The sequence below is a fragment of the Ranitomeya imitator genome, chromosome 5, assembly GCF_032444005.1.
Source record: "Ranitomeya imitator isolate aRanImi1 chromosome 5, aRanImi1.pri, whole genome shotgun sequence".
Lineage (NCBI taxonomy): Eukaryota > Metazoa > Chordata > Amphibia > Anura > Dendrobatidae > Ranitomeya > Ranitomeya imitator.
In genome coordinates, this window is record NC_091286.1 from 673,884,204 (window position 1) to 673,910,306 (window position 26,103).

General features: G+C 43.5%; 1 protein-coding gene across 1 annotated transcript in view; it reads right to left on the reverse strand.

The window, feature by feature from the left end:
* Positions 1-241: 241 nt before the first annotated feature.
* The window catches only part of LOC138638764 (cytochrome P450 2C14-like), an 84,959-nt gene continuing 59,097 nt past the window's right edge, over positions 242-26,103 (reverse strand). Inside the window, exons 6-10 of the mRNA XM_069728325.1 lie at positions 22,785-22,961; positions 18,635-18,776; positions 15,999-16,183; positions 5,260-5,401; positions 242-1,071 (exon numbers count right to left, since the gene is read on the reverse strand). Of these exons, the coding sequence (XP_069584426.1) occupies positions 893-1,071; positions 5,260-5,401; positions 15,999-16,183; positions 18,635-18,776; positions 22,785-22,961 (825 nt within the window). The 3' untranslated portion in view covers positions 242-892. The remainder of the gene's footprint in view (positions 1,072-5,259; positions 5,402-15,998; positions 16,184-18,634; positions 18,777-22,784; positions 22,962-26,103) is intronic.

The following is a 26,103-nucleotide window of genomic DNA, read 5'->3' on the forward strand; positions in this document are numbered from 1 at the left end:
TTCTCCAATGTGTCCATATAAAAACCATTGTCTATGAGTTTTCGTAAGCAGCCCAGAAAAAATATACAGTCAAGTTGTCAAACTTGTCATGGCGGACAAACTCGACTACACGTTTGTAGATAATCGCATAAGTTGAGCTGCAGAATTCTTAGGAGCATTTGGATGTGTTTACATGAATTCTTTTTCTTTTGTTCTCTTCAAATTTTGGGGAGCAAAATGAACAAAAACAATAAAATGCATTCATTTGTATAATCATTTATTATTAATAAAAAAAATTCATTATGTAAAGTTCATTTTAATATTTTCATCGAGATTCTCCACTTTTAATTATTTCTTTTTAAATTAATTTCAAGAACCCAACCAAGAGGGACCTATATAGGTAGTTGTCCTGGTTTTAAGTGCAAGAAAATTATCTAAATGAAAAAAGCAGCAATCACGTGATTGATGTACATGATGTCAACTCTTCTGGGCCTACAGGAATCACCAGAACACCAGCACTAGAACAGCAGGGATTTTAGCAGATGAGTAATGCTTATGTTTTATTTCATAACATATTTTGCTCTTCCACTACTGTCTTTCTGACAACCACATTGAATTTGTGTCTACTTGCAGCCACCACTAGAGGGAACAGTTTGTATACCATAAGCTCCTTTAGCTCCCTCTAGAGGCAGTTACGGACAGACATAATTTTATCTTTTAACTCCATATTTATGCTGGAGATTTGGAACTCTGCACCGCAAATCTTTTCTATCTGTATTACCAGAAGAAGAAGAACACAACAGTCAGCCGCTCTCCAGCCTTAAATAACAAATAACAAAGAGCAACAAATTCTAATTATATTCATGGCATATGCAAACTAGCACGTCTCATGTTAGCAGTGACAATGTGTAGTCTATCTGCGAGATGTTGCACAGATTTCAAAGGGTTTGGGGGCGTTTGTAACCCCAAGTGCAGGGGTGAGGTCCAGTTTGGCTCCAGGTATGGGCTGGAATGTGAAATTTTGTAATAATGTTGTAAAGAATAGGAACAGCTCCATTTTAGCCAAAGTTTCCCCAGCACAGCTTCGTTTACCTGCGAGGAAGAAGAGAAGATGGTCGATGACTTGAGATCACAGCAGGACAGAAATAACATTTTATAAATTGTTTTTTTTTTTTGTTTATTTTAAGATCTGTTACTTTGCTTCTATTTGGAAGCCCAACTAGGTTCTTCTCATGGTATTAAAGTTACACTTATTTGCTCCAATTGATATCATCCACCTCTCAATAACATCTCACCAAAATTCCTGAAATTCCATAATCTGTATGTACACAAGTGAATTTTAACTGAACATCATTAAATGTTCTTGTATTTTATGATTGTACGCCACATTTTAAGTTGTGACTATAGAAACATATAATCATAAAATGTTAGAGTAGAAGGGACCTCCAGTGTCATCGTGTCCAACCCTCCTGCTCAATGCAGGAGTCACTAAACCACCTGAAACAGATGTCTGTCCAGACTCTGTTTGAGAGGCTTCCATTGAAGGAGAACTGACCACCTTTCATGGTTGCCTGTTACTGGTCATGTTGCATTTGTGCCTGTGGGGAGGGGTTCAGGAAGGATCTCTTTCCAACATGTGATGCCTGAGGCAGAAGGGAACTGGAGGGGTCTCTCATCAGTAGCACCACTTTAAGGTCATGCTCACAAGTTCAACATTTGTTCAGTATTTTATTTGTAAGCCAAAACCAGGAGTGGATGAAAAAAGCAGGAATGGTGACCTTTTTTCTATTATACTTTCCCTCTGATTGTTCCACTCCTTGTTTTGGCTTACAAATGCTGATGTAAAATACAGACTAAATACTGAAAGTGTGAACGTGGCCTGGGAAAGGTCAGAGAGGCCCGGGGCATGCGCACTGCAGTAGTTTGCTCTGCCCTCAACAGGGACTGAACCGGGACCCTCAACATCAAACTGAACCGGGACCGCCCCTGGGTGAGTATAATATAATGTGATTTTCTTATCTTACAGGTTACATCAGGGGCTTATCTACAGCATTACAGAATGCTGTAGGTAAGCCCTTGATGCCGGTGGCCTGAGCTTATAGGCAAATTTTGGGGTGACAGATTCCCTTTAACAATAAGAGGCATACACTCTGCAGGAGAGTGAGGATCTCTCTGACCATAAGAGCTTACACTCTACAGGAGAGAGAGAGGACCCCACTGACCATAAGAGCTTACACTCTGCAGGAGAGAGAGGACCCCTCTGATCATAAGAGCTTACACTCTACAGATGAGAGAGGACCCTGCTGACCATAAGAGCATACACTCTACAGGAGAGAGAGGATCCCGCTAACCATAAGAGCTTACACTCTACAGGAGAGAGAGGACCCCACTGATCATAAGAGCTTACACTCTACAGGAGAGAGGACCCCACTGACCATAAGAGCTTACACTCTACAGGAGAGAGAGGACCCCACTGACCATAAGAGCTTACACTCTACAGGAGAAAGAAGACTCTGCTGACCATAAGAGCCTACACTCTACAGGAGAGAGAGAGGACCCCACTGACCATAAGAGCTTACACCCTACAGGAGAGAGAGAACCCCACTGACCAGAAGAGTTTGAACTCTACAGGAGAGAGAGGACCCTGCTGACCATAAGAACTTAGACGCCCCAGGTGAGAGAGGACCCCACTGACTATAAGAGCTTACACTCTACAGGAGAGAGAGAACCCTGCTGACCATAAGAGCTTACACTCTACAGGAGAGAGAGGACCCCACTGACCAGAAGAGCTTACAGTCTGCAGGAGAGAGAGGACCCCTCTGATCATAAGAGCTTACACTCTACAGAAGAGAGAGGACCCTGCTGACCATAAGAGCTTACACTCTACAGGGGAGAGAGAGGACCCCGCTGACCATAAAACCTTACACTCTACAGGAGAGAGAGGACCCCACTGATCATAAGAGCTTACACTCTACAGGAGAGAGGACCCCACTGACCATAAGAGCTTACACTCTATAGGACAGAGAGGACCCCACTGACCATAAGAGCTTACATTCTACAGGAGAGAGAGGACCACACTGACCATAAGAGCTTACACTCTACAGGAGAGAGAGGGCCCTGCTGACCATAAGAACTTAAACTCTACAGGAGAGAGAGAAGACCCCTCTGACCATAAGAACTTAAACTCTACAGGAGAGAGAGAAGACCCCTCTGACCATAACAGCTTACACTCTACATGGGAAAGAGGACCCTGCTGATCATGATAGCTTAAACTCTACAGGAGAGAGAGGACCCCGCTGACCTTAGGAGCTTATACACTACAGAGAGCGGACATGGCTGACCATAAGAGCTTAAACTCTACACGGGAGAGAGGACCCTGCTGACCATAATATCTTTAACTCTACAGGAGAGAGGAGCATGCTCACCTTAAGAGCTTACATTCTACATGAGAGAGAGGACCGGTGGCCTTAGCTTATAGGCGAATTTTGGGGTGACAGAGTCCCTTTAACAATAAGAGGCATACACTCTGCAGGAGAGAGAGGACCCCACTGATCATAAGAGCTTATACTCTACAGATGAGAGAGGACCCTGCTGACCATAAGAGCTTACACGCTACAGGAGAGAGAGGATCCCACTGACCATAAGAGCTTACACTCTACAGGAGAGAGAGGACCCCACTGATCATAAGAGCTTACACTCTACAGGAGAGAGAGGACCCCACTGATCATAAGAGCTTACACTCTACAGGAGAGAGGATCCCACTGACCATAAGAGCTTACACTCTACAGGAGAGAGAGGACTCTGCCGATCATAAGAGCTTACAATCTACAGGAGAGAGAGGACCACACTGACCATAAGAGATTACACTCTACAGGAGAGAGAGGACCACACTGATCATAAGAGCTTACACTCTACAGGAGAGAGAGGACCCTGCTGATCATGAGAGCTTACACTCTACAGGAGAGAGGACCCCACTGACCATAAGAGCTTACACTCTACAGGAGAGAGAGGACTCTGCCGATCATAAGAGCTTACAATCTACAGGAGAGAGAGGACCACACTGACCATAAGAGATTACACTCTACAGAAGAGAGAGGACCCCACTGACCATAAGAGCTTACACTCTACAGGAGAGAGAGAACCCTGGTGACCATAAGAGCTTACACTCTACAGGAAAGAGAGGACCCCACTGACCATAAGAGCTTACACTCTACAGGAGAGAGAGAACCCTGGTGACCATAAGAGCTTACACTCTACAGGAGAGAGGACCCCACTGACCATAAGAGCTTACACTCTGCAGGAGAGAGAGGACCCCACTGACCATAAGAGCTTACAATCTACAGGAGAGAGGACCCCACTGACCATAAGAGCTTACACTCTGCAGGAGAGAGAGGACCCCACTGACCATAAGAGCTTACAATCTACAGGAGAGAGAGGACCCTGGTGACCATAAGAGCTTACACTCCACAGGAGAGAGAGGACCTCACTGACCATAACAGCTTACATTCTACAGGAGAGAGAGGACCTCACTGACCATAAGAGCTTACACTCTACAGGAGAGAGAGGACCTCACTGACCATAAGAGCTTACACTCTGCAGGAGAGAGAGGACCCCACTGACCATAAGAGCTTACACTCTACAGGAGAGAGAGGACCTCACTGACCATAAGAGCTTACACTCTACAGGAGAGAGAGGACCACACTGACCATAAGAGCTTACACTCTACAGGAGAGAGAGGACCACACTGACCATAAGAGCTGACACTCTACAGGAGAGAGAGGACCCCGGTGACTATAAGAGCTTACACTCTACAGGAAAGAAAGAACCCTGGTGACCTAAAGATTTTGCACTCAACAGAAGAAAGAGACTTATCCAGTGACAATTAATTAAACACAACTCTGCCGTGCAAACTGTGCTCTTCTGAAAACTGCTGGTTTGTGATAGCAAAGATACTGACCACAAGGTATGATAATGCATAAGATAACATCATAGGGAGACCCATGCAGTCACATAAAATGAGACCACTCTCTTAAATTTCAGAAATTTGGGAATTGATGACTGGTGAGTTTTTTCTTTTAATTGTGAACCGCAAATCAAATTACAATGTAAAAAGATTTTTTTTAAATTTGTGGTTTCATGCAAATTCGAACAAACTCGATCCTCTGAAGAAAGATCTGCTCATCTCTATTGCAACACAGATTAGCTCCAATAAGATGCTGTCATCTGTACTTCCATGACGTAAACCTTTATAAGGAAAAAAAAAATTATTATAAATGTTACCTATTGAGAACGGGACGAAGGCCTCATTCTTTTTGAAATTTCCTTTAGAGTCCAGAAAATGTTCTGGATAAAATTCATCTGGTTTCTCAAAGTAAGCTTTATCTCTCAGTATGGAATGTATCAGAGGAAAAATAAAAGTGCCCTTGAGGAACACAATCAGTTATGAGTTATCAGCAAATTGAACAAAAACATATAAAAGATAATAATTTTTTTTCACATCAGGATTGGAATATATAAATGTATAAATATAATAATATAATATAAATATAAATGTAATATCCAAATCTAGAGCTATTTATACGGTTAAGGTCTTTGAGTCTTTAACATGATCTGTCAGCTCCTGAGTGGCATAGTATATAGTTGATCTCTCCTGTGTGGTGTAGTATATAGAGGATCTGTCAGTTCTCCTGTGAGGGGTAGTATATAGAGGATCTGTCACCTCTCCTGTGTGGTGTAGTATATACAGGATCTGTCAGCTCTCCTTTGTGGTGTAGTATATAGAGGATCTGTCAGCTCTCCTGTGTGGTGTAGTATATAGAGGATCTGTCAGCTCTCCTGTGTGGTGTAGTATATACAGGATCTGTCAGCTCTCCTTTGTGGTGTAGTATATAGAGGATCTGTCAGCTCTCCTGTGTGGTGTAGTATATAGAGGATCTGTCAGCTCTCCTGTGAGGTGTAGTATATAGAGGATCTGTCAGCTCTCCCGTGTGGTGTAGTATATAGAGGATCTGTCAGCTCTCCTGTGTGGTGTAGTATATAGAGGATCTGTCAGCTCTCCTGTATGGTGTAGTATATAGAGGATCTGTCAGCTCTCCTGTGTGGTGTAGTATATAGAGGATCTGTCAGCTCTCCTGTATGGTGTAGTATATAGAGGATCTGTCAGCTCTCCTGTGTGGTGTAGTATATAGAGGATCTGTCAGCTCTCCCGTGTGGTGTAGTATATAGAGGATCTGTCAGCTCTCCTGTGTGGTGTAGTATATAGAGGATCTGTCAGCTCTCCTGTATGGTGTAGTATATAGAGGATCTGTCAGCTCTCCTGTGTGGTGTAGTATATAGAAGATCTGTCAGCTCTCCTGTGTGGTGTAGTATATAGAGGATCTGTCAGCTCTCCTGTGTGGTGTAGTATATAGAGGATCTGTCAGCTCTCCTGTGTGGTGTAGTATATAGAGGATCTGTCAGCTCTCCTGTGTGGTGTAGTATATAGAGGATCTGTCAGCTCTCCTGTGTGGTGTAGTATATAGAGGATCTGTCAGCTCTCCCGTGTGGTGTAGTATATAGAGGATCTGTCAGTTCTCCTGTGTGGTGTAGTATATAGAGGATCTGTCAGCTCTCCCGTGTGGTGTATTATATAGAGGATCTGTCAGCTCTCCTGTGTGGTGTAGTATATAGAGGATCTGTCAGCTCTCCTGTGTGGTGTAGTATATAGAGGATCTGTCAGCTCTCCTGTGTGGTGTAGTATATAGAGGATCTGTCAGCTCTCCTGTGTGGTGTAGTAAATAGAGGATCTGTCAGCTCTCCTGTGTGGTGTAGTATATAGAGGATCTGTCAGCTCTCCTGTGTGGTGTAGAATATAGAGGATTCGTCAGCTCTCCTGTGTGGTGTAGTATATAGAGGATCTGTCAGCTCTCCTGTATGGTGTAGTATACAGAGGATCTGTCAGCTCTCCTGTGTGGTGTAGTATATAGAGGATCTGTCAGCTCTCCTGTGTGGTGTAGTATATAGAGGATCTGTCAGCTCTCCTGTGTGGTGTAGTATATAGAGGATCTGTCAGCTCTCCCGTGTGGTGTAGTATATAGAGGATCTGTCAGTTCTCCTGTGTGGTGTAGTATATAGAGGATCTGTCAGCTCTCCCGTGTGGTGTATTATATAGAGGATCTGTCAGCTCTCCTGTGTGGTGTAGTATATAGAGGATCTGTCAGCTCTCCTGTGTGGTGTAGTATATAGAGGATCTGTCAGCTCTCCTGTGTGGTGTAGTATATAGAGGATCTGTCAGCTCTCCTGTGTGGTGTAGTATATAGAGGATCTGTCAGCTCTCCTGTGTGGTGTAGTATATAGAGGATCTGTCAGCTCTCCTGTGTGGTGTAGAATATAGAGGATTCGTCAGCTCTCCTGTGTGGTGTAGTATATAGAGGATCTGTCAGCTCTCCTGTGTGGTGCAGTATATAGAGGATCTGTCAGCTCTCCTGTGTGGTGTAGTATATAGAGGATCTGTCAGCTATCCTGTGTGGTGTAGTATATAGAGGATCTGTCAGCTCTCCTGTGTGGTGTAGTATATAGAGGATCTGTCAGCTCTCCTGTGTGGTGTAGTATATAGAGGATCTGTCAGCTCTCCTGTGTGGTGTAGTATATAGAGGATCTGTCAGCTCTCCTATGTGGTGTAGTATATAGAGGATCTGTCAGCTCTCCTGTGTGGTGTAGTATATAGGGGATCTGTCAGCTCTCCTGTGTGGTGTAGTATATAGAGGATCTGTCAGCTGTCCTGTGTGGTATAGTATATACAGGATCTGTCAGCTCTCCTGTGTGGTGTAGTATATATTGGATCTGTCAGCTCTCCTGTGTGGTGTAGTATATAGAGGATCTGTCAGCTCTCCTGTGTGGTGTAGTATATAGAGGATCTGTCAGTTCTCCTGTGTGGTGTAATATATAGAGGATTTGTCAGCTCTCCTGTGTGGTGTAGTATATAGAGGATCTGTCAGCTCTCCTGTGTGGTGTAGTATATAGAGGATCTGTCAGCTCTCCTGTGTGGTGTAGTATATAGAGGATCTGTAAGCTCTCCTGTGTGGTGTAGTATATAGAGGATCTGTCAGCTCTCCTGTGTGGTGTAGTATATAGAGGATCTGTCAGCTCTCCTGTGTGGTGTAGTATATTGAGGGTCTATCAGTTTTCCTGTGTGGTGTAGTATATAGAGGATCTGTCACCTCTCCTGTGTGGTGTAGTATATAGAGGATCTGTCAGCTCTCCTGTGTGGTGTATTATATAGAGGATCTGTCAGCTCTCCTGTGTGATGTAGTATATAGAGGATCTGTCAGTTCTCCTGTGTGGTGTAGTATATAGAGGATCTGTCAGCTCTACTGTGTGGTGTAGTATATTGAGGGTCTATCAGTTTTCCTGTGTGGTGTAGTATATAGAGGATCTGTCAGCTCTCCTGTGTGGTGTAGTATAGAGAGTATCTGTCAGCTCTCCTGTGTGGTGTAGTATATAGAGGATCTGTCAGCTCTCCTGTGTGGTGTAGTATATTGAGGGTTTATCAGTTTTCCTGTGTGGTGTAGTATATAGAGGATCTGTCAGCTCTCCTGTGTGGTGTAGTATATAGAGGATCTGTCAGTTCTCCTGTGTGGTGTAGTATATAGAGGATCTGTCAGCTCTCCTGTGTGGTGTAGTATATTGAGGGTCTATCAGTTTTCCTGTGTGGTGTAGTATATAGAGAATCTGTCAGCTCTCCTGTGTGGTGTATTATATAGAGGATCTGTCAGCTCTCCTGTGTGATGTAGTATATAGAGGATCTGTCAGCTCTCCTGTGTGGTGTAGTATATAGAGGATCTGTCAGCTCTCCTGTGTGATGTAGTATATAGAGGATCTCTCAGCTCTCCTGTGTGGTGTAGTATATAGAGGATCTGTCAGCTCTCCTGTGTGGTGTAGTATATAGAGGATCTGTCAGCTCTCCTGTGTGATGTAGTATATAGAGGATCTGTCAGCTCTCCTGTGTGGTGTAGTATATAGAGGATCTGTCAGCTCTCCTGTGTGGTGTAGTATATAGAGGATCTGTCAGCTCTCCTGTGTGGTGTAGTATATAGAGGATCTGTCAGCTCTCCTGTGTGGTGTAGTATATAGAGGATCTCTCAGCTCTCCTGTGTGGTGTATTATATAGAGGATCTGTCAGCTCTCCTGTGTGGTGTAGTATATAGAGGATCTGTCAGTTCTCCTGTGTGGTGTAGTGTATAGAGGATCTGTCAGCTCTCCCGTGTGGTGTAGTATATAGAGGATCTGTCAGCTCTCCTGTGTGGTGTAGTATATAGAGGATCTGTCAGCTCTCCTGTGTGGTGTAGTATATAGAGGATCTGTCAGCTCTCCTGTGTGGTGTAGTATATAGAGGATCTCTCAGCTCTCCTGTGTGGTGTAGTATATAGAGGATCTGTCAGTTCTCCTGTGTGGTGTAGTATATAGAGGATCTGTCAGCTCCCTGTGTGGTGTAGTATATAGAGGATCTGTCAGCTCTCCTGTGTGGTGTAGTATATAGAGGATCTGTCAGTTCTCCTGTGTGGTGTAGTATATAGAGGATCTGTCAGCTCTCCTGTGTGGTGTAGTGTATAGAGGATCTGTCAGCTCTCCTGTGTGGTGTAGTGTATAGAGGATCTGTCAGCTCTCCAGTATGGTGTAGTATATAGAGGATCTGTCAGCTCTCCCGTGTGGTGTAGTATATAGAGGATCAGTCAGCTCTCCCGTGTGGTGTAGTATATAGAGGATCTGTCAGTTCTTGTGTGTGGTGTAGTATATAGAGGATCTGTCATCTCTCCTGTGTGGTGTAGTATATAGAGGATCTGTCAGATCTCCTGTGTGGTGTAGTATATAGAGGATCTGTCAGGTGTCCTGTGTGGTGTAGTGTATAGAGGATCTGTCAGCTCTACTGTGTGGTGTAGTATATAGAGGATCTGTCAGCTCTCCCGTGTGGTGTAGTATATAGAGGATCTGTCAGCTCTCCCATGTGGTGTAGTATATAGAGGATCTGTCAGCTCTCCCGTGTGGTGTAGTATATAGAGGATCTGTCAGCTCTCCCGTGTGGTGTAGTATATAGAGGATCTGTCAGCTCTCCTGTGTGGTGTATTATATAGAGGATCTGTCAGCTCTCCTGTGTGTTGTAGTATATAGAGGATCTGTCATCTCTCCTGTGTGGTGTAGTATATAGAGGATCTGTCAGCTCTCCTGTGTGGTGTAGTATATAGAGGATCTGTCATCTCTCCTGTGTGGTGTAGTATATAGAGGATCTGTCAGATCTCCTATGTGGTGTAGTGTATAGAGGATCTGTCAGCTCTCCTGTGTGGTGTAGTATATAGAGGATCTGTCAGCTCTCCCGTGTGGTGTAGTATATAGAGGATCTGTCAGCTCTCCCGTGTGGTGTTGTATATAGAGGATCTGTCAGCTCTCCCGTGTGGTGTAGTATATAGAGGATCTGTCAGCTCTCCCGTGTGGTGTAGTATATAGAGGATCTGTCACCTCTCCCGTGTGGTGTAGAATATAGAGGATCTGTCAGCTCTCCCGTGTGGTGTAGTATATAGAGGATCTGTCAGCTCTCCCGTGTGGTGTAGTATATAGAGGATCTGTCAGCTCTCCTGTGTGGTGTAGAATATAGAGGATCTGTCAGCTCTCCTGTGTGGTGTAGTATATAGAGGATCTGTCAGCTCTCCTGTGTGGTGTAGTATATAGAGGATCTGTCAGCTCTCCTGTGTGGTGTAATATATAGAGGATCTGTCATCTCTCTTGTGTGGTGCAGTATATAGAGGATCTGTCAGCTCTCCTGTGTGGTGTAGTATATAGAGGATCTGTCATCTCTCCTGTATGGTGTAGTATATAGAGGATCTGTCAGCTCTCCTGTGTGGTGTAGTATATAGAGGATCTGTCAGCTCTCCTGTGTTGTGTAGTATATAGAGGATCTGTCAGCTCTCCTGTGTGGTGTAGTATATAGAGGATCTGTCAGCTCTCCTGTGTTGTGTAGTATATAGAGGATCTGTCAGCTCTCCTGTGTGGTGTAGTATATAGAGGATCTGTCAGCTCTCCTGTGTTGTGTAGTATATAGAGGATCTGTCAGCTCTCCTGTGTGGTGTAGTATATAGAGGATCTGTCAGCTCTACTGTGTGGTGTAGTATATAGAATATCTGTCTGCTCTCCTGTGTTGTAAAGTTGTAGAGGATCTGTCAGCTCTCCTGTGTGCTGTAGTATATAGAGGATCTGTCAGCTCTCCTGTGTGGTGTAGTATATAGATGATCTGTCAGCTCTCCTGTGTGGTGTAGAATATAGAGGATCTGTCAGCTCTCCTGTGTGGTGTAGTATATAGAAGATCTGTCTGCTCTCCTGTGTGGTCTAGTATATAGAGGATCTGTCAGCTCTCCTGTGTGGTGTAGTATATAAAGGATCTGTCAGCTCTCCTGTTTGGTGTAGTATATAGAGGATCTGTCAGCCCTCCTGTGTGGTGTAGTATATAGAGGATCTGTCAGCTCTCCTGTGTGGTGTAGTCTATAGAGGATCTGTCAGCTCTCCTATGTGGTGTAGTATATAGAGGATCTGTCAGCTCTCCTGTGTGGTGTAGTATATAGAGCATCTGTCAGCTCTCCTGTGTGGTGTAGTATATAGAGGATCTGTCAGCTCTCCTGTGTGGTGTAGTATATAGAGGATCTGTCAGCTCTCCTGTGTGGTGTAGTATATAGAGGATCTGTCAGCTCTCCTGTGTGGTGTAGTATATAGAGGATCTGTCAGCTCTCCTGTGTGGTGTAGTATATAGAGGATCTGTCAGCTCTCCTGTGTGGTGTAGTATATAGAGGATCTGTCAGCTTTCCTGTGTGGTGTAGTATATAGAGGATCTGTCAGCTCTCCTGTGTGGTGTAGTATATAGAGGATCTGTCAGCTCTCCTGTGTGGTGTAGTATATAGAGGATCTGTCAGCTCTCCTGTGTTGTGTAGAATATAGAGGATCTGTCAGCTCTCCTGTGTGGTATAGTATATAGAGGATCTGTCAGCTCTCCTGTGTGGTGTAGTATATAGAGGATCTGTCAGCTCTTCCATGTGGTGTAATATATAGAGGATCTGTCAGCTCTCCTGTGTGGTGTAGTATATAGAGGATCTGTCAGCTCTCCTGTGTGGTGTAGTATATAGAGGATCTGTCAGCTCTCCTGTGTGGTGTAGTATATAGAGGATCTGTCAGCTCTCCTGTGTTGTGTAGAATGTAGAGGATCTGTCAGCTCTCCTGTGTGGTGTAGTATATAGAGGATCTGTCAGCTCTCCTGTGTGGTATAGTATATAGAGGATCTGTCAGGTCTCCTGTGTGGTGTAGTATATAGAGGATCTGTCAGCTCTCCTGTGTGGTGTAGTATATAGAGGATCTGTCAGATCTCCTGTGTGGTGTAGTATATAGAGGATCTGTCAGCTCTCCCGTGTGGTGTAGTATATAGAGGGTCTGTCAGCTCTCCCGTGTGGTGTAGTATATAGAGGATCTGTCAGCTCTCCTGTGTGGTGTAATATATAGGGGATCTGTCAGCTCTCCTGTGTTGTGTAGAATATAGAGGATCTGTCAGCTCTCCTGTGTGGTGTAGTATATAGAGGATCTGTCAGCTCTCCTGTGTGGTGTAGTATATAGGGGATCTGTCAGCTCTCCTGTGTGGTGTAGTATATAGAGGATCTGTCAGCTCTCCTGTGTTGTGTAGAATGTAGAGGATCTGTCAGCTCTCCTGTGTGGTGTAGTATATAGAGGATCTGTCAGCTCTCCTGTGTGGTGTAGTATATAGAGGATCTGTCAGATCTCCTGTGTGGTGTAGTATATAGAGGATCTGTCAGCTCTCCCGTGTGGTGTAGTATATAGAGGGTCTGTCAGCTCTCCTGTGTGGTGTAGTATATAGAGGATCTGTCAGGTCTCCTGTGTGGTGTAGTATATAGAGGATCTGTCAGCTCTCCTGTGTGGTGTAGTATATAGAGGATCTGTCAGATCTCCTGTGTGGTGTAGTATATAGAGGATCTGTCAGCTCTCCCGTGTGGTGTAGTATATAGAGGGTCTGTCAGCTCTCCCGTGTGGTGTAGTATATAGAGGATCTGTCAGCTCTCCTGTGTGGTGTAATATATAGGGGATCTGTCAGCTCTCCTGTGTTGTGTAGAATATAGAGGATCTGTCAGCTCTCCTGTGTGGTGTAGTATATAGAGGATCTGTCAGCTCTCCTGTGTGGTGTAGTATATAGGGGATCTGTCAGCTCTCCTGTGTGGTGTAGTATATAGAGGATCTGTCAGCTCTCCTGTGTTGTGTAGAATGTAGAGGATCTGTCAGCTCTCCTGTGTGGTGTAGTATATAGAGGATCTGTCAGCTCTCCTGTGTGGTGTAGTATATAGAGGATCTGTCAGATCTCCTGTGTGGTGTAGTATATAGAGGATCTGTCAGCTCTCCCGTGTGGTGTAGTATATAGAGGGTCTGTCAGCTCTCCCGTGTGGTGTAGTATATAGAGGATCTGTCAGCTCTCCTGTGTGGTGTAATATATAGGGGATCTGTCAGCTCTCCTGTGTTGTGTAGAATATAGAGGATCTGTCAGCTCTCCTGTGTGGTGTAGTATATAGAGGATCTGTCAGCTCTCCTGTGTGGTGTAGTATATAGAGGATCTGTCAGCTCTCCTGTGTGGTGTAGTATATAGAGGATCTGTCAGATCTCCTGTGTGGTGTAGTATATAGAGGATCTGTCATCTCTCCTGTGTGGTGTAGTATATAGAGGATCTGTCAGCTCTCCTTTGTGGTGTAGTATATAGAGGATCTGTCAGCTCTCCTGTGTGGTGTAGTATATAGAGGATCTGTCAGATCTCCTGTGTGGTGTAGTATATAGAGGATCTGTCAGCTCTCCCGTGTGGTGTAGTATATAGAGGGTCTGTCAGCTCTCCCGTGTGGTGTAGTATATAGAGGATCTGTCAGCTCTCCTGTGTGGTGTAATATATAGGGGATCTGTCAGCTCTCCTGTGTTGTGTAGAATATAGAGGATCTGTCAGCTCTCCTGTGTGGTGTAGTATATAGAGGATCTGTCAGCTCTCCTGTGTGGTGTAGTATATAGAGGATCTGTCAGCTCTCCTGTGTGGTGTAGTATATAGAGGATCTGTCAGATCTCCTGTGTGGTGTAGTATATAGAGGATCTGTCATCTCTCCTGTGTGGTGTAGTATATAGAGGATCTGTCAGCTCTCCTGTGTGGTGTAGTATATAGAGGATCTGTCAGCTCTCCTGTGTGGTGTAGTATATAGAGGATCTGTCAGCTCTCCTGTGTGGTGTAGTATATAGGGGATCTGTCAGCTCTCCTGTGTGGTGTAGTATATAGAGGATCTGTCAGTTCTCCTGTGCGGTGTAGTATATAGAGGATCTGTCAGCTCTCCTGTGTGGTGTAATATATAGGGGATCTGTCAGCTCTCCTGTGTTGTGTAGAATATAGAGGATCTGTCAGCTCTCCTGTGTGGTGTAGTATATAGAGGATCTGTCGGCTCTCCTGTATGGTGTAGTATATAGAGGATCTGTCAGCTCTCCTGTGTGGTGTAGTATATAGAGGATCTGTCAGCTCTCCTGTGTGGTGTAGTATATAGGGGATCTGTCAGCTCTCCTGTGTGGTGTAGTATATAGAGGATCTGTCAGCTCTCCTGTGTGGTGTAGTATATAGAGGATCTGTCAGCTCTCCTGTGTGGTGTAGTATATAGAGGATCTGTCAGCTCTCCCGTGTGGTGTAGTATATAGAGGATCTGTCAGCTCTCCTGTGTGGTGTAGTATATAGAGGATCTGTCAGCTCTCCTGTGTGGTGTAGTATATAGAGGATCTGTCAGCTCTCCTGTGTTGTAAAGTTGTAGAGGATCAGTCTCTTGTCCTGTATGCTTTAATATATAGTTAAATAGATATATAGTTAGATTGATAAATAGATATATAGTTATGTAGATAATGTGTGCAAGCTGTAAAGCGCTGCGCAAGATGATAGCGCTATATAAAAATAAAGATTATTATTATTGTAGTGGATCTGTCAGATGTTCTCTACTATATCATCCTGAAGATCTGTGTGTTCGCCATACAAGAAAGCTGACAGATCTGCTGACAAATATCAAAATATTATTGTTCAAGTTACTAGAATTTTCTTAAAGAAAGAATATTAGATGATCTTTGCAAAAAAAAAAATCGTTTTACTCTCCTAAGTATTGTACCTTGACCGCTTCAAGGTCATAGAATGAATTTTACATTGGTCATTGCCTTAAGGTACCGTCACACTCAGCAACTTTCCAACGATCACGACCAGCGATACGACCTGGCTGTGGTCGTTGGAAAGTCCTTGTGTGGTCACTGGGGAGCTGTCACACAGACAGCTCTCCAGCGACCAACGATGCCGAAGTCCCCGGGTAACCAGGGTAAACATCGGGTTACTAAGCACAGGGCCGCGCTTAGTAACCCGATATTTACTCTGGTTACCATTGTAAATGTAAAAAAAAAACCACATACTCACATTCCGGTGTCTGTCACGTCCCTCGCCGTCAGCTTCCCGCACTGACTGTGAGCGCCTGCCATAAAGCAGAACACAGCGGTGATGTCACCGCTGTGCTTTACGGCCGGCGCTCACAGTCAGTGCGGGAAGCTGACGGCGAGAGACGTGACAGACACCGGAATGTGAGTATGTGGTTTTTTTTTTACATTTACAATGGTAACCAGAGTAAATATCGGGCGGCCCTGCGCTTAGTAACCCGATATTTACCCTGGTTACCAGTGAACACATCGCTGGATCGGCGTCACACACGCCGATTCAGCGATGTCAGCGGGAGAGCCAGCGACGAAATAAAGTTCTGGACTTTCAGCTCCGACCAGCGATGGCACAGCAGGATCCTGATCGCTGCTGTGTGTCAAACTCAACGATATCGTTGTCCAGGACGCTGCAACGTCACGGATCGCTATCGTTATCATTGTAATGTTGTTCAGTGTGAAGGTTCCTTAAGGTGGGTTTCAACTTGGAGGAATCTGATATAACGCAGAGATTTTTTTTTTACCTTAGGAATGAAATACCCCCTGAATGTGATGTCTTTTGTAGGTGCGTGTGGAAGATTATGAGGTAAAATATCCCCAAACCGCTGAATCTCGTGAATGACGGCGTCAGTATATGGCATTTGTTTCCTATGATCCATTTGAGGTTGAGCTGATCCAATAACTCGCTCAATTTCATTGTGAACCTTCTCTGCCAAGACAGTATAACATACCATTTATTATTCATTATACACGGTAAAGATCACCAAACAAATCTAATCACCAAAGTCATGCTTAGTATATAGTTGTGCTCAAAAGTTTACATACACCGGCAGAATTTTTGCTTTCTTGGCCTTTTTTCAGAGAATATGAATGATAACACCAAAACTTTTTCTCCACTCATGGTTAGTGGTTGGGTGAAGCCATTTATTGTCAATCTACTGTGTTTTCTCTTTTTAAGTCATAATGACATTAAAACATCCAAATGACCCTGATTAAATGTCTACATACCCTGGTGATTTTGGCCTGGTTACATGCACAGAAGTTGACACAAATGGGTTTGAATGGCTACTAATGGTAACATCCTCACCTGTGACCTGTTTACTTGTAATCAATGTGTGTGTATAAAAGCTGAGTGAGTTTCTGGGATCCAAACAGACTCTTGCATCTTTCATCCAGCCACTCATGTTTCTGGTTTGTGAGTCATGGGGAAAGCAAAAGAATTGTCAACGGTTCTATGGGAAAAGATAGTTGAACTGTATAAAACAGGAAAGAGATACAAAAAGATATCCAAGGAATTGATAATGCCAGTCAGTAGAGTTCAATCTGTGATAAACAAATGGAAAATCATGGGCTCTGTAAAAACAAAACCACGGTCAGGTAGACCAACAAAAATTTAGTCAACAACTGCCAGGAAAATTGTTCGGGATGCAAAGAAAAACCCACAAATAGCATCAGCTGAAATATAGGACTTTCTGAAAACTAGCGGTGTGGCTGTTTCAAGATGCACAATAAGGAAGCACTTGAAGAAAAATGGGTTGCATGTTCAAGTCGCCAGAGGAAATCCATTACTGCGCAAATGCCACAAATTACCTGGCCTACAATAAGCAAAACAGCATAGAGACAACCCTCAAAATGTGTGAAACAAAGTAATTTGGAGTGGTGAGATCAAAATTCAACTTTTTGGCCAAAACCATAAACTTTACATTTGGAAAGAGATCAGCAAGGCATATGATGAAAGGAACACCATTCCTACTGTAAAGCACGGAGGTGGATTGCTGATGTTTTGGGGATGTGCGAGCTACAAAGGCACAGGAAACTTGGTCAACCTTGAAGAAAAGATGAATACAGCACGTTATCAGCAAATGCAGCCTGGAAGCTGCGCATAGGACGTACTTGGACGTTCCAACATGACAACGATCCAAAACACAAGGCCAAGTTGACAAGTGAATGTTCTGGAGTGGCCATCTCAGTCTCCTGACCTCAGCATCATTGAGCCACTCTGGGGAGATCTGAAGCGTGTAGTTTATTCTGCACAGCCTAGGAATTTACAGGAACTGAAGGCTTTTTACCAAGAAGAGTGGGAAGTTTTACCACCTGAGAAAATAAAGAACCTCATCCACAACTACCACAAAAGACTTTAAGCTGTCATTGATGTTAGAGTGTGCAATACACGGTATTAAAGAAGTTGAGTATATGAACTTTTGATCAGGGTCATGTGGATGTTTTGGTTTGTCATTATGATTTAAAAAGTGAAACCACAGTAGTTTAAAAATAAGTGGCTTCACCCAACCACTAGCCATGAGTGGAGAAATAGTTTTAGTGTTATCAATCAAATTCTCTAAAAAAAAAAGGCCAAGAGAGCAAAAATTCTGCCAGGGTATGTACATTTTTTAGCACAACTGCATGACGCACCTACTGCCAGTCAGGTCTATGGACCAACAGGCGCATTGTGCAACAACTCCATGTAGCAATGCTTCAAGCTGACCGCCATAATAAAGCATGTAGTGCGTGCTGTAATTCCATTTTCAAGGTTTGCCAGTAAAATCTGTCCATCCCATAGGGCCAATAGAATAAATGAATAATATCATTAGGAAGATAAAGATTAACTGGAAAGCATTCCTTGTCTTCTGTAAAAGATGAAGAGGCGTAATCACCAAGCACTGCTCCCAGAAAGTCAAGAAAGGTTAGTAAAGCCGAATAGAGAATACATTTATTTAAAACTAGATTGTGGCCCAATTCTAACGCATCGGGTATTCTAGAATATGCATGTCCACGTAGTATATGGACAATGATGATTCCAGAATTCGCGGCAGACTGTGCCCGTCGCTGATTGGCCGAGGCAACCTTTATGACATCATCATCGCCATGGCAACCATTATGACATCTACGTCGATACTATGCCCGTTGCTGATTGGTCGAGGCGAATTCGCGGCAGATTGTGCCCGTCGCTGATTGGTCGAGGCAAACTTTATGACATCATCATCGACATTCTGTGCCTGGCGGCCTCGACCAATCAGAGACGCGGGATTTCTAGCACAGACAGACAGACAGACAGAAAAACCCTTAGACAATTATATATATAGATACTGTAATAAAATTAAAATAGTTGTTAGATTTTCTCACGATATTAGTCACTTTAAGTTAAAAATTAATTTCTTACTTTGAATTTCTGGGTATTTTATCATCATCAGAAGTCCCCATCTCAGGGTGGTTGACGTGGTCTCCATTCCAGCAGCAAAAAGGTTTCCTACCAGTACCAATAGGTTTTCATTGTGAAAATACTCGGTGGATTCAGGTTTACCCTGAACAGCAGAAAAGAACAAAAACAAATTAAATATTGACCATGTTGGTCTTTCAAAAAACTAAAGAATATACAAAAGTAGCTGATATTTTTTTTTACAAAAACAGCACCAATTCTGTCCATAAGTTGTTTTTGGTGCTGCAGCTTAGGTCCATTTATTTGTATGAAGCGAAGTTGCAATACAAAACAATATCCATAAAAAAGTAGGAAAAGAAAAAAATCCTATTAAATACTGATTTCTGTTTTTTTCTTGGCGGTCTTTCACATAATATATCCAAATTGACATGTAGAATTGTTAAAATAGAATTGCTTATTTTCCAAAAACAGCAACAGTTCTGTCCACATGTTAAGTTAGTTGTCTCCTAATCACCTGAATTTGGCTGACATAGGCAGTGTTCACATGTTGCTTTATTGCTGTGTTTTTTTCCGCAGCCATTAAAAAAGTTGCTTTTTTTATGCATGTTTGCAGCATTTTTGCTATGCATTTGGTGCAGATTATATAATTCATTTGTCTATAGTACATGTTTAATAAATTTAGTTTTATTCACCAAAAAAGCAGCAAAAATGCATAAATACAGATTTTTTTTCCATCATTTTTTGCACTTACTTATTACCTTCTAGGGTTAAAAAAATACTGCAAAAAGAGCTGCAAAAGTACCGAAAGGGTTGACGTGCTTCCATTTTCCAAAAAGCGGCAGTTTTCAAGTTCAGTCAGGAGTAAAAACAATTGTGTGCCTGAGATTTCTGAAATCTCACAGCTTTTGCTGGTGCTATAAAACGCTGCTTTTAGATTGCTTAAAAAGATTCCATTAAAAAACGCTGCAGAAACACAACGTGTGAACACGAAAATTGTAATTTGTTATACTCGCTAAAATTAGTCTCTTTATTTATGTATTGATTACTAATAGTAATTGTAAATGGAGTTTATGGGATTTATCTGCAGGTTAATACCATAAGTTTATAAAGCTGAAAGTGCAGCTATTGAGAGAAATTGAAATTTACGACTGAAAACTTTTACAGTCACCGCTCACAGCTTTGTAAGTAGCAGCTGTAAGCACACCCCCAGCTTATAGGGCTGTCCCACACATCCAGATAATTCCGGCACCGGAAAAATCGGTACCGGAATTATTCGTGTCCGTGTGCCCGTGCGTTTCTGTGGCACATCAGTGTGGCACACGAGCGGCACACGTGTGCCGCCCGTGTGCCCACTGGGTACCACACGCACCGTTCTGGGTACCACACGTACCAGCATCTGGTGCTGAAGCCCCATTCATATCTTCCCTGAAGCAGCGTTTGCTGTTGAGAAGATATGAATAATTGTGTTTAAAATATAGATCTATGTGCCCCCCGCCCTCCCACCCCCTGTGCGCCCCCCCGCTGTTCTGAAAATACTCACCCGGCTCCCTCGCTGGCTGGCGCTGCTTCCTGTTCTGGCCGCATCTTCTCCTGTATGCGGTCATGTGGGGCCGCTTATTTACAGTAATGAATATGCGGCTCCACCCCTATGGGAGGTGGAGCCGCATATTCATGACTGTAATCGGCGGCCCCACATGACCGCTGATACAGTAGAAGATGCGGCCAGAACAGGAAGCAGCGCCGGCGAGGGAGCGAGCCGGGTGAGTATATTCAGAACAGCGGGGGGGGGGAACGCACAGGGGGTGGGAGGGTGGTGGGCACATAGATCTTTATTTTAAACACAATTTTTCATATCTTCTCTACAGCAAACGCTGCTGCAGGGAAGATATGAATGGCGACTTCAGCACCAGTGGGGGGGACAGCGCTTAATGTAGCGCTGTCTCCTGCATGGCACACGGACAATGTCCGTGTGCGGTACGTGTTTTACACGGACCCATTGACTTTAATGGGACCGTGTAATACGTGCGCTCCCACGAACACTGACATGTCTCCGTGTTTGGCACACGGAGACACGGTCCGCAAAAAATCAATGACATCTGAACAGATGCATTGATTTTAATGTGTCTACGTGTGTCAGTGGCTCCGGTACGTGAGGAAACTGTCACCTCACGTACCGGAGCCACTGACGTGTGAAACCGGCCTTATACTGACTGGTAGATCTCCTTAGATGTGCTGCAGAGCCAGCTTTAAATCAGATTGCTGGAGGAGTGAACAGCCATTCATAATGTTTTGGACATTGACTGTAGTCAGACATTGCAGGCTTCTATGACTGACAGCAGGTTTATCCCTGGAGGAAAAACTTAATTTTCTTCTAGTACATGCACTTTCAGTTTGGCAGGAAAATCCACTACACCAGGAACAGGAATCAGCAATTTAGTCAGTTGCGGTCACCATTTTGTTGAATTTTGCTTGTCTTTTTTTAAGATTTTGCCAAACAAAAAAAATAATATATCACCACAAATCTGTCCGATGCCTCTGGAGCCCGGGCCCGATGTATAGTTCCCAGGACCTCTTCATTACAGAGTCGTGTGCTGGCATCTTTACTATAGTACAGGATTTCCATCTGTAACCATGACTCAGAGGTCATGACGGGCCACAACTTGGGTCGCTGCTGGAAAAACCTGTACTAGCATGAAAACATCAGAGCTTGACTGCATAAAGAAGAAACCCTGATGACCAGGTGGGGAGGCAGTGGGCACCGGATCCAGCGGGGAAACTAGGACAGGTGAGTAGTTCGGTAATAGAGGGGTTTTTTATGTTCTTCATGTTGTTTATTATTCTTTGGAGTCTTGAGAGACAACAGAGCCTCGTAATGAACATGTAATTTGGTGGTTGAGTAACTTTGCTGCACGTTGAATTTTCCGGTAAAATCCACACAATTTGGTGAATTTAACTTTTATCAGGTTTGTTCTTCTTTAGTAAGAACAATTTTTGCAATTGGATTTTGTTACAAATTTTCTACCATTTGATTTTCATCAGCTCTTCTTTTATAGGTTTCTCATTACATAACTTATCCCCTTTCAAATAAGTTTGTACCTTCACTTATTAAAAACCACACCATGCTGTACTCTCATTCCCATGGACAACCATTGCCGCTGCTCCCGGTGGTTGACAATAGCTGCAGGGCAGATGTCTCGTTGGCAGCCATTCACTGCATTAAGCAAATGGGAATGCCCAATTCAGAGTCACTGGGATCTCTAATTATTTGCTGTGCTGTCCACATGAAGTTAGCATTGCAGCCAATGTCAGACCCCAGGAGCAGCGGTAGAGACTAGCCATGTGAACTCGGGGAAGGTGAGTGCTTTCGTACAACAAATGACAACCAAGGTGGAAAGTTAAAGGGGTTGAGTCACTATCTCCATAGTAGGCGTGGCCTCGCTCCAAACAAATGTATGGAGCAAGGGCGTGGCCATCTAGTGGGCGCAGCTGACTAGTCTAGTGGGTGCGACATCACCCTATACACTTGTTTGAAGCGAGGCCGCACCCACTAGACGGCTCCTGCCCAATAGTATGCATATCGCATACATAACTGCCGTTCCTGACCCAGAAACTGGTGAATTTTCGCAGCATGTGCATTTTGGCATACACTGGGGGATTCAAGAGTCTGAAGTCACACAGACTGACTGCAGACTTTTCATTTTAGACCAGACAACCCCTTTAATTGCAGGGAACTTTTTTGAGCCCCTTTCAGCTAATTTATGACAATATGAAAGCTGAGCTGAACTTTATTATAAAGCAGCTGAGATCAGCTCAGAAAAAGACAAATAAAAGAGTTTCAAACCCTCCGTCAGAACGAGCTCACTTACAAATTCACAGCTAGCCAATTCTGCAGTCAGCAATCTTCAGGGAAACAAAAAACCTGTAAAGTTCCAACTTTTAAGAATTCCTACTGCAAAGTAATTTTAAACCAATGTACAGAAATTTAAAAAATAAATTGCATCCAAAAGTCTCCATATAGCTATAGGACTCCTTTTAATGTTCAGTATAGAAACAAGTGCGAAATTATCAGATTTTTCTGGATTACACATTCCATTTGCATATATTATTTTTTATGCTTAAAAATTACTAATGATTATTATCATGTCTATCGTACCTCTTGTTGCTTGGCCAGAAAGGCATCAATGAGGTTCCTCTGGTCAGTTACATCCAGTTCTTTCTTCTGTTTCATAAATTGTGCTCTTATGAAATTCTGAAATTGTCTCATATTCTCAACTATTTTCCTGTGAGGTCCAGGAAGCAAATCCATCAATGTCGGGAAACTGTCATACAGCTAAACAAATATAAACGTAATAGTTAACACATCAAAAGTGTACTCACATGGTCAAAATTGTTGGTACCCCTCATTTGATGACAGAAAAACCCACAATGGTCTCAGAAATAACTTGAATCTGACAATAGTAATAATAAATTAAAAATCTATGAAAGTGAACAAATGAAAGTCAGACATTGCTTTTCAACCATGCTTCCACATAATTTATAAAAAAAAAAACTCATGAAATAGGCCTGGACAGAAATGATGGCACCCTTAATTTAATATTTTGTTGCACAACCTTTTGAAGCAATCACTGCAATCAAACGATACCTGTAACTGTCAATGAGACTTCTGCACCTCTCGACAGGTACTTTGGCCCACTCCTCAAGACAGGGCCGTATTTAGAGTTTCTGCTGGCCTAGGCACTTTTAGTGCTGCCTCCCCCTTTGGTGAGTATGACACTATCGGCAGTGACTTTGGCAAGAATCGCTGATGTGAAAGTAGCCTTTTGCAGCAGATCCGGCAGTTTTTCTGCATCTGCCGCCTACCGGATCACTTACGGCAACACTGCGTTCGGCCTCATTCATTCCCTATGGGATTTGCGGCACTTGCCGTGATCTGGCAAATGGGGTACCATACCTCCCAACTTTTGAAGAAGGGAAAGAGGTATAAAGTTTGCGGCGCGCGTAGCGGCAAATTTTAGGCCACACCTCTGACCACACCCATTTCACAACTAGTCACACCCATATCAACGTCCAAACCACACCCATTTAGCACTGCTGATCACACTGTTTCATATACAATAATTATAAACAAAAAATATGGCCACACAGTGCTCCACACTGTATAACGGCCACACATGATGCTCAATACTGTATAATGGCCCAACATGATGCTCCATAGTGTATAATGGCCACACATGATGCTCCATACTGTATAATGGCCACACATGATGCTTCATGCTATATAATGGCCACACATGATGCTTCATACTGTATAATAGCCACACATGTGATGCTCCATAGTGTACAATGGCCACACATGATGCTCAACACTGTATAATGACCACACATGACGCTCAATACTGTATAACGGCCCCACATGATGCTCAATACTGTATAATGGCCACACATGATGCTCAATACTGTATTATGGCCACACATGATGCTCAATACTGTATAATGACCACACATGATGCTCCATACTGTATAATGGCCACACATGATGCTCAATACTGTATAATGGCAACACATGATGCTCCATACTGTATAATGGCCACACATGATGCTCAATACTGTATAATGGCCATTGGCCACACATGATGCTCCATACTGTATAATGGCCACACATGATGCTCCATACTGTATAATGGCCACACATGATGCTCAATACTGTATCATTTCCCTTGGGCCCACATGATGCTGCATACTGTATAATGGCCACACATGATGCTCCATACTGTATAATGACCCTACATGATGTTCAATACTGTATAATGGCCCCACATGATGCTCAATACTGTACAATGGCCACACATGATGCTCCATACTGTATAATGGCCACACATGATGCTCCATCCTGTATAATGGCCACACATGATACTCCATACTGGATAATGACCCCACGTGATGCTCAATACTGCATAATGGCCACACATGATGCTCCATACTGTATTATGGCCACATATGATGCTCCATACTGTATATTGGCCACACATGATGCTCCATAATGTATAATGCCCCCACATGATGCTCCATACTGTATAATGGTCACACATGATGCTCCATACTGTATAATGGCCACACATGATGCTCCATACTGGATAATGACCCCACATGATGCTCAATACTGTATAATGGCCACACATGATGCTCCATACTGTATTATGGCCACACATGATGCTCCATACTGTATATTGGCCACACATAGTAACATAGTAACATAGTAACATAGTTAGTAAGGCCGAAAAAAGACATTTGTCCATCCAGTTCAGCCTATATTCCATCATAATAAATCCCCAGATCTACGTCCTTCTACAGAACCTAATAATTGTATGATACGATATTGTTCTGCTCCAGGAAGACATCCAGGCCTCTCTTGAACCCCTCGACTGAGTTCGCCATCACCACCTCCTCAGGCAAGCAATTCCAGATTCTCACTGCCCTAACAGTAAAGAATCCTCTTCTATGTTGGTGGAAAAACCTTCTCTCCTCCAGACGCAAAGAATGCCCCCTTGTGCCAGTCACCTTCCTTGGTATAAACAGATCCTCAGCGAGATATTTGTATTGTCCCCTTATATACTTATACATGGTTATTAGATCGCCCCTCAGTCGTCTTTTTTCTAGACTAAATAATCCTAATTTCGCTAATCTGTCTGGGTATTGTAGTTCTCCCATCCCCTTTATTAATTTTGTTGCCCTCCTTTGTACTCTCTCTAGTTCCATTATATCCTTCCTGAGCACCGGTGCCCAAAACTGGACACAGTACTCCATGTGCGGTCTAACTAGGGATTTGTACAGAGGCAGTATAATGCTCTCATCATGTGTATCCAGACCTCTTTTAATGCACCCCATGATCCTGTTTGCCTTGGCAGCTGCTGCCTGGCACTGGCTGCTCCAGGTAAGTTTATCATTAACTAGGATCCCCAAGTCCTTCTCCCTGTCAGATTTACCCAGTGGTTTCCCGTTCAGTGTGTAATGGTGATATTGATTCCCTCTTCCCATGTGTATAACCTTACATTTATCATTGTTAAACCTCATCTGCCACCTTTCAGCCCAAGTTTCCAACTTATCCAGATCCATCTGTAGCAGAATACTATCTTCTCTTGTATTAACTGCTTTACATAGTTTTGTATCATCTGCAAATATCGATATTTTACTGTGTAAACCTTCTACCAGATCATTAATGAATATGTTGAAGAGAACAGGTCCCAATACTGACCCCTGCGGTACCCCACTGGTCACAGCGACCCAGTTAGAGACTATACCATTTATAACCACCCTCTGCTTTCTATCACTAAGCCAGTTACTAACCCATTTACACACATTTTCCCCCAGACCAAGCATTCTCATTTTGTGTACCAACCTCTTGTGCGGCACGGTATCAAACGCTTTGGAAAAATCGAGATATACCACGTCCAATGACTCACCGTGGTCCAGCC